This window comes from Narcine bancroftii, chromosome 5 (genome assembly GCF_036971445.1).
Source record: "Narcine bancroftii isolate sNarBan1 chromosome 5, sNarBan1.hap1, whole genome shotgun sequence".
In the NCBI taxonomy this organism is placed as follows: domain Eukaryota; kingdom Metazoa; phylum Chordata; class Chondrichthyes; order Torpediniformes; family Narcinidae; genus Narcine; species Narcine bancroftii.
In genome coordinates this window covers 217,895,255-217,904,881 of record NC_091473.1, presented here as the reverse complement: position 1 = coordinate 217,904,881, position 9,627 = coordinate 217,895,255, and the positions used below count along the sequence as shown (strand labels likewise).

At 37.3% G+C, this 9,627-nt stretch overlaps 1 protein-coding gene across 4 annotated transcripts in view; it reads right to left on the bottom strand.

Annotated features, from left to right (window-relative positions):
* Nucleotides 1-259: 259 nt before the first annotated feature.
* LOC138764861 (26S proteasome non-ATPase regulatory subunit 13-like) overlaps nucleotides 260-9,627 on the bottom strand; it is a 48,699-nt gene continuing 39,331 nt past the window's right edge. For 3 of the 4 annotated variants that reach the window (XM_069941238.1, XM_069941237.1, XM_069941239.1), the window contains 2 exons: nucleotides 4,647-4,763; nucleotides 2,998-3,232 (listed from right to left, as the gene is read on the bottom strand). In XM_069941238.1, the coding sequence (XP_069797339.1) occupies nucleotides 3,137-3,232; nucleotides 4,647-4,763 (213 nt within the window). In that variant the 3' untranslated portion in view covers nucleotides 2,998-3,136. Of the gene's footprint in view, nucleotides 528-2,651; nucleotides 2,878-2,997; nucleotides 3,233-4,646; nucleotides 4,764-9,627 lie in introns of those variants that run through there. The other variant, XR_011358331.1, reaches the window with a different exon arrangement.

The following is a 9,627-nucleotide window of genomic DNA, read 5'->3' as shown; positions in this document are numbered from 1 at the left end:
TGATTGGCTTGTGTAAATTGTCCCAAGAATTTGTAATAGGAATACAGGAGAAACAAAAAGGATTAGTATAGTGTAAACGTGGAGTTTCCTTAGACTTGGTGGGCTCAAGGGCCTGTTTCTAAGTTGTATGATTCTTAAATATTCTTCAGGCATCACCTGAAAGGTGTCACAGAGCTGCAGCATCTCAGGGTTCCTATCCACCATTGCAGCCAAGTTTATTTTCAGATTGCAGTTAGGTGTATCCACAAAGCTGAGTTGTGTTGACATCATTGGATTACCAGGTTTTTCTCAGTGAATCAGTTCCCTGCGTTACACCTTGAATGAATTCATAAATGAATCTCTTCCCAGTAATTTCTCATCACTTAATTTCCTGACTTCCATTCTCAGATCATCAGTTAATCAATTCCCAATGCACAATTTGTTAATTGCTTTTCATGATGCACTAGATCCTTTAGTTACAGCAGCCATGTTGTCTACCTGAGTATTTGGTCTATATCCCTCTGAACCTTTCCCATCCACGTACCTGGCTGTTTTAAAGAAAAACATGCATATTGAGGCAAGGATGACAGTGCTTTTCTCTTTAAGAGAAGAATGAGACACACTGTAGTAGAGGTACAAGATTATGAGGGGTGGACATCAAGCACCTTTTTCCTGGGGTGATTAAAGCAAATACCAGAGGACATCTGGTTAAGATGAGTGGAGGAAAGTTTAAGGGAGATGTCAGAGGATTTCTCTCTCCATTCACAGTGATGGATGTCTGGAATGCATTGCTCAATGTGATGGTAAAGGCTCATATAATAAAGGGTTTCAAAAGACTCTTCAATAGGCACTTCGATGCAAGAAAAAGAGGATTATCAATGTGAGGTTGGGAAGAATAATTATGGAGTAGGTTGACAAAGGTGGGCACAACATCGTGGGCTGAAGGGCCTGCACTTTGCTGTTCAAGCTATGCCTGCTTCTGGCACTTCCTCAGATAACATTCCAGATACCCACCAGCCTGTTTGGAAAAAGTTGCCCCTCAAGCTCCCTTTATCTTTATCCTTTCATCTTGAACCTTCAGTGTTAGACTCTCTTATCCTGGGAATAAAAAGATTGACCTAATCTCATGATTTTACTTCTCTGCCCCCTTCACTTCAGGGAAAACAGTCCCCGCTTATTTACATAATTCATAGCCAGTGAAAACCCCACAAATCTTTTCTGTGCCTTTTCCAGATTAATGACATCCCTTGGGGCAGTCCACTGCTGAACAAGTCCATCACTCAGCGCACCAGTCTTCTTGTGGTTCAGTTTCTGCCGTGTGGCTCCTTAGCAGAAATGAATCACATCCCCAGTGGATCAATCTTCAAAAAAGAGCTTCCAGTAAAAAAAATCCTCTCAATCAAAACTCTTAAAATTACATGGCAAAATCAATTCCCAGTATGACTGCAATGAATGAATCCCAAATTAATCTGTCAGTACCCTGTGGGTCAGTTTGGAATTAATCAGCCCCCAGTGATCCAATGTCAGTTAATGATTCCATCCTGACTCAGTCACTTCCGGAGTCACCAACAGCAAATGAGTTCAGTGACTCAGATCCCCATTAGCCAATCTCCAGTTCACACGTCTCAGCAAGTTGCTGCTTTGCTAATAAACCTCAGCTACTCACACAGGCTAACAGCTGTTGGTGATTTGTGGTTGAAGAATTTGCATTAGTCTGTGGGCTCTGGAGAGTGGCTTATGGGTACCAGGTATCAGAACCAGGATTTGAGAGGGTATCAGGCCAAAAAGGGCACCCAAAGAGCCTTGGACGTTGAAACTTCCTGATCACATTGGAGGTTTGGATCTGGAGCTTGGGTTGCCAATGGAGTCTGTGAGGCTGAAGAAACTCCAGGAGGGCTGGAAGTGAATCAATAGACACTCAGTGTCTCTGAAGTGACTCTTTTGCTTCTCTTTCTCTTATTGTTAGATGAGTCAGGCAATGCTAATGGTGACTTTGTTTGCCTTATGGGAGACAAAAGCAAATATTGTGTATATTACTTTTTTGTATTATTACATGATACTGAAAAGGAATCTAATCTCATAAATACAAGTGCCTGGTTGTCAGAATTAGTACAACATTTGACAATAAATCAGTGGCTTGAATCAGTCTCTTGTAATTCTATCTTCAGCTTCTCAGTTCCCCATGCACCAGTTATAATCAGTTCATGTTAACAGCCTGTGGGGTGAATTTGGACTTGCTCATTTCCATTTGCTCAAGTTTCAAAGATTCCTTTTGTTGTCCCATAATACAATAAAAAAATAACATACATGATATATTTCAACCTTTGTTTGCCATAAGGCAAACAAAGTTGCTGTGAGCATTGCCCAGCACCCATAACAATAGGAAAAACATTACAGACCACCAACGTTTTAACTCTTTCCGGGGACAGTCAGTATTCTGCTGTTTGGTGAAGATGCTGCTCTTGGATCCAAAAGAAATGACATTTTGCTTACTTTATTGCTTGTAGTTCAAAGCTTTTAGGTTCCTTTTCTGTTACACTCCTATCTATTTGAAACAGGCCCTTTGCCAGTGTCTCTTTACAATTTGTATTTGGATCTCCAAGTATTATGACTACCATAAGTTTAAAAAATGTTCCCAGTAATCTCCGGTTTACCCTTTAGAAAAATCTTACCTGATCTTTGTGGTTCCACTGCTCATTCACTGCTTTTCCTGCCAGACATTAACTCTTATTTCTCTGTTCCAGGACATTTTGCATTCAAAATTGGCCTTAGGCATTTTTATATTTAATTTCTCCTTTCCCTTTCTCATTCTGCAGTAAAACTTAGCTTTCCAGATGTTTATCCACTGAAACATGCTCCATCTTCCCAAAAGTTGGTCCAGGACTGCTTAATTCCTCTCTGACATAGAAATATATTCAAAAGGAAATATTTTGAGCATATATGGTATATGTTTTGATATTTAGATATTACATTGACCATTCTCCTAAATAACTGTATTAATGATCTTCATGTCCTGTGTACACAGAAAGAATTCTCTTTTAATTTCAGAAGGAAATAACAATTTAACTAGTTGTTTTTGCATTAAACATAAAACTTTAGAATGGTTTTGCAATTTTACATAAACAAACACCAAATTGCATGCAACCATGATGGGGTTTCAGCCAAGAACCTCATGTGCGTGGTCCTCAACCAGAATGGAGATGTTCTTCACATCTGCACACCAGGCTTCTAGGCGCTGCTTCATACAAGACACCTGAGGATTAAGAATATAGGCACTCTTTCATCTAATTAATGCCAAGAGAAAGACAGCAGATGTTAGATTCTGGAATGAAACAAACCAAACTGCTGAAGGAACTCAAGCTTATGGACTGTTAAGTGAAATGCGGATCATCCTTTCCTCTCCATGGATGCTACTCGACTTATTTAGAAATAACAAATTGCTGGAGGAACTCAACATCAACACTCAGGGACAGCACAGCACTGCTAATAACTGCAGCAAACACAGATCAATGCAGGTCTCAAGAGAAGGATTATTTTTATATGGATTTGCAAATAATTTCATGGCACAGTTAAAATAAAAATTCAATTACTTCCATTAATCTAACATTTGGCAGAAATTCCACCAAAGACCCAGGATGGGGTCCATATGTAGCTCACTCAATACTGATTTAGTCAGAATTAACTGGATCATGAACAGCCCCTTTGGCCCAAGTTATCCACACCAACTAATTGTCAACCTGAGCTTGTCTATTTTCCTCCATTTGGCCTAAACCCCTCCAAACCTTTCCTATCCATGTATAGCTCTAAATGTCATTGGGACATCATAGTTGTGCCCATTTCTACAGATTCCTCTGGCAACTTGTTCCATGAAGACATCAGCCTCTGAGTGGGGAAAAGTTGCCCTTCTTTCCCCAAATCTATGCCATTTAAATTTGGACTCTGCCACTCTGAGACAAAAAGGTGGTGACCTTATTGGTGCCCCTCATGATTTAATAAACTCATTAAGGTCATCCCTCAGCCTTCTACATTCCAGGGAACAGAAGACTCAGCAATATCCTCATTCCCACTGTGCACTATAGAATCCTATAAATATTTAACATCTTACACATTTAATTAGCATTTACGGCTCAATGTGTGAAACTGACCTCCACAAGCATCTGATGCTCCTGAGGAATAATCAGATTGCATCACGAGAAACTTTGATAAAACTTGCATAACCATGACATGCCCAAGATAACAGGTCAACATGAGGACCACAAGAGACCAGGTTTAGTCAAATAAAGAGTATAAAGAACAGATAATATCAAAGATTTTCTCACATGCTTATCAGTCACTTTAAAGATCAACTTTTGCACTGCCTTTTATACAGAGGTTGTTTATACAATGGTATAACTGATAGTTGTTTCTAGTTTGGGGTGTCATAGACCTGCACAATTCTTGGACCCTATTCATTTATGTCGACGCGCCCATCTGAGCCTGTCATGGCTCATATCCCTCTTCCCCCCACCCCCCCCACCCCTGACCCTATCCTGCTGCTTCCTCCCCCCCCTTCCCAGACCCTTTGCTGCTGCTTCCTCCCCCCTCTTCCCAGACCCTCTCCTGTCCATCCCTCTCCCCCCACCCTCACATTGCACAACAAGATGGCACTGCGTTCTGATGTATTTTACCTGTTGTAGGTCCATGACTCGTGGCTGAACCCATGTCATGTGAACTTTGTGGTCTACCTCGTCAATACTGCCTTTCACCAGGCCCGCAGACAGTGCTTTCATAACAAGCATTTCGACCTGAGTAAACAGAAGAGCGAGTAAAATTGAACAGGTGCTATTTCAAATCAAATTCCTGTACCTGGAATCACGCTGGGGTTGATCTTCTCAATCTATAAAGCATCACCCTGTCAGCTCATGGTTTGTGATGGGGAGGGAAGTGACTCGCACTGAATTGCGTGAGAGAGCAGGGCTCCAATTCGATCTTAGTTCGAGTGCAGAGACTCACAGGATACTGTGGAAAATTAAAGGATTAAAGAATCTCCTGGAGGAACTCAGCAGGCCAATGAGAGAAAAACAATGAATGAGGGATTCTGGTCTGAAATGTTGACTGTTCTTTTTACTCCCACTGCTGTTGCTTGACCTGCCAAGTTCCTCCAGCAGGTTCTTCTGTTGCTTCAGCTCAAGTGTTGGTTTGATATTACAAACTGAGTCAGACGACAGATTGTTAACCTTTTAGCTGCAAGTCAGGCATAGCTGACTTAGACATCAAAGAAAGTGAGTAACCAAAGGCCATTCCTTGCAATCCCTAATTTCCTCAATCAAATCAAAACTCGACTGGTTTCCAATTCAGGAAAAGTGCAGCGTGGATTTGGAAGCCTTCTTGCAGTCACAATAACAGCATGTCAGCAATCCACACAAGTGCAGGACAACTCAACAGGTCATGAAGCATCATGGAAGCGGGGAGTCACGTGATGGAGTAGTGGCCGGTAGGGGAACTCCAGCCCTCTCCGGAAAAGTTAAAAAAAAAACACAGAAAACAAAGGTACAAACACAAAAATTAAAATAAAGTGAAAGTAAAGGTGGGAAGAAAATGGCAACGAAGAAAGAAAAGTCGAAAGCAACGGGAAGAAGAGAAGAAGAGAAGACATCGGAGGAAGGAGGTGAAGGCCTTAACTGTCCGAGGAGGCCCGCCACGGAGAGAGAAGCCCGCTCCCTCAGGTCAGTCGAAGTCCCGAGCTCGGGACTACAAAAATGACTCGCGGAGCCAAACAAAAGTGCGCAACCGCGCATGCGCGAGGAGTCGTGCATGCATGATGCGCGTGACAAAAAAAAACACTGACGGGAGGAGGGGTACCAGCTGAGGAGTCAATCTCCACAGTTGAGAATGACAGCTACAACACAACAACAAGAAGAGAACATAGAAAACCACGAGAACAAGAAAGAGAGTAAAAAGAAATCAAGGAAACAACAGATGACCAACCCAGAGGAAGAAGAACATAGGGAAATGGAAGAAGGGAAGGGCAAGACAATGGATTTTTTTTTAAAGAATATATGGAATCAGTAAAAGAATGGCAATCATAAGAATTTAGTGAAATAAAAAGAAGAATTAAAAGTACAGAAGAAAAAATGAATAGATTAGAGATGGTCATGTCAGATATAGGAAAAAGAGTGGACAAGGTGGAAGAACGAGAAACAGCTGTAGAAATGGAAGTAGAGGACTTAAAAAAGTTAGAAGAATCTAATAAAAAAGTTAAAGAGACAAGAGCTGTTAGCTCAGAAGATAGATATAATGGAAAATTATAATAGAATAAATAATATAAAGATAGTGGGCCTTAAGGAAGATGAAGAAGGCAAGAATATGAGAGAATTTATAAAAGATTGGATCCCAGGGTCCTAGGAAGACCAGAATTACAGGAAGAAATGGAAATAGAAAGGGCACATAGAACATTAGCCCCGAAACCACAGCCACAGCAAAAACGAAGATCCATTTTAGTAAAATTCCTAAGATATAGAACAAGAGAAAATATATTGGAGAAAGCAATGAAGAAAATAAGAGAAGACAAAAAGCCACTGGAATACAAAGGTCAAAAATTTTTTTTTCTATCCAGACATAAGTTTTGAAATCCTGAAGAGAAAGGAGTTTAATACAGCAAAAGCGATCCTATGGAAAAAAGGATATAAATTTATGTGAAAGTGCCCAGCGGTACTTAAAATAGTTATTCCAGGGCAGCAAAACAGACTATTCTATGATCCGGAGGAAGCATGAAAATTTGCAGAACAACTACAAAACAGACAGAGAGATGAAGACATGTAATGAGAGCAAAAATGACCACGAAGTATATGTATGTGTGTGTGTGTGTATATATATATACATATATATACATATATATACACATATATATATACACACACATATACATATATATATATATACATATATATATATATACACACATATACATATATATATACATATATATATACATATATATATATACACACACATATACATATATATATATACATATACATATATATACACATATATATATATATACACATATATATACATATATATATATATACATATATATATATATACATATATATATACATATATATATATACATATATATATATACATATATATATATACATATATATATATACATATATATATATACATATATATATATACATATATATATATACATATATATATACATATATATATATATACATATATACATACATATATATATATACATATATACATACATATATATATATACATATACATATATATATATATATACATATACATATATATATGTGTGTGTACATGAGTGTATCCGTATTTAAAAGAAAATATATAGAGTATAGATGAGAATTAATAAGGGAAAGAAAGGGAAGAGAGGAAGTAAGGAGGAAATTAAGAGAGTGACCTTTGTTACATATGAAAATTAAAATCTTTTCTGGGGGGGCTGGGTGGGGCGGAGATATGGTCACTGTGAAATCAGTTGACGCTTGCGAGTGAATTCGCAAATCCAAATGGAGAGGGGAGATGTGGTTGCCCAACAAGGGATAAAGGGCAACTCAGGAAGGGGAGGGGATAATGGGGTTAATGAAATTTTAGATAGGAGAATAAGGGAAATGTTTGATGTTTTAGAAATGTTGTCTTACAAAGTGTTCAAAACAAGAAAGCAGAAATGGATAAGAAGGAAAGGTGATGATGAGGAAACAGAAAGGAAAGAAAAACAAAGTATGAAATGGCTATGTTGAACTATATGACTTTAAATATTAACAGAATACATAACCAAATCAAAAGGAAGAAACTGTTAAATTTACTGAAAAAAGAAAAAAATTGAGATAGCATTCGTGCAAGAAACACATTTAACTGAAATGGAGCACAAGAAATTAAAGAGAGATTGGGTAGGACATGTAACAGCAGCGTCATATAATTCAAAAGCTAGAGAAGTAGCTATATTAATCAGTAAAAATGTACCAATTAAAATAGAAGAGGAAATAATAGATCCAGCAGGGACATATGTAATGATAAAATGTCAGATATATTCAGAGTTTTGGAATTTACTCAATGTATATTCACCTAACGAAGAAGATCAAAAATTTATGCAAGATATTTTTTTTGAAGATAGCAGACACGCAAGGGAACATACTAATAGGAGGGGATTTCAACCTTAATTTGGATTCAAACATGGATAAAACTGGAAAAAAAATTAACAGAAAGAACAAAGTAATCAAATTTATAATTAAATCGATGCAAGAAATGCAACTTTTGGATATATGGACGAAACAACACCCAAAGGAAAAGGAATATTCATATTATTCGGGTAGACATAAAACATACTCAAGAATAGACCTATTCCTGTTATCAGCTCGCATGCAAGACAGAGTAAGAAAAACAGAATACAAAGCTAGAATATTATCGGACCACTCACCCCTGATATTGACAATAGAGTTAGAGGACATCCCTCCAAGAATGTATAGATGGAGATTAAACTCCATGCTACTTAAAAGGCAGGATTTTAGAGAATTAATTGAAAGACAAATTAAAATGTACTTTGAAATAAATACGGAATCAGTGAAAGATAAGTTTATACTATGGGATGCAATGAAAGCGTTCATCAGAGGGCAAATAATAAGTTATGTAACCAAGATGAAGAAGGACTACAATCAGGAAACAGAGCAGTTGGAAAGGGAAATAGCAAATATAGAAAAAGAATTAGCAATGAAGGAAGACACAACTAAAAGATGAGAACTGGCAGATAAAAAAATAAAATATGAAACACTACAAACATATAAGGTGGAGAAGAACATAATGAAGACAAAACAGAAATATTATGAACCAGGAGAAAAAACGCACAAAATTCTAGCGTGGCAGCTTAAGTCAGAACAAATTAAGAGAATGGTATTGGCATCAAGGAAAAAAGACAAACAAATCACATATAATCCAACGGAGATTAATGAAAACTTCAGAGAATTCTATGAACAATTATACCAAACTGAAAATGAAGGGAAAGAAGACAAAATAGATGAATTTTTAACTAAAATTGAACTACCAAAATTACAAATAGAGGAACAAAATAAATTAACAGAACCATTTCAAATAGTAGAAATACAAGAGATAATAAAAAAAACTACCGAATAATAAAACACCAGGAGAGGATGGATTCCCAATAGAATTCTATAAAACATTTAAAGATTTATTAATTCCTCCCCTCCTGGAAGTAATCAACCAGATTGATAAAACACAAAGCTTACCAGATTCATGCAAAACAGCAATAATTTCAGAAATACCAAAGGCAGGGAAAGATCCACTCGCACCAGCGTCATATAGACCAATATCTTTACTTAACACAGATTATAAGATAATAGCTAAACTATTAGCAAACAGATTAGCCGACTATGTACCAAAAATAGTAAATCTAGACCAATCTGGATTTGTTAAAAAAAGACGAACAACAGACAACATTTGTAAATTTATTAACTTAATTCATGCAGTAGAAGGAAATAAAGCTCCAACAGTAGCAGTTGCTTTAGACGCAGAGAAGGCCTTTGACAGAGTAGAATGGAATTATTTATTCAAAGTACTACAAAAATTCAGTTTACCAGAGAAATATATTAATTGGATTAAAGCATT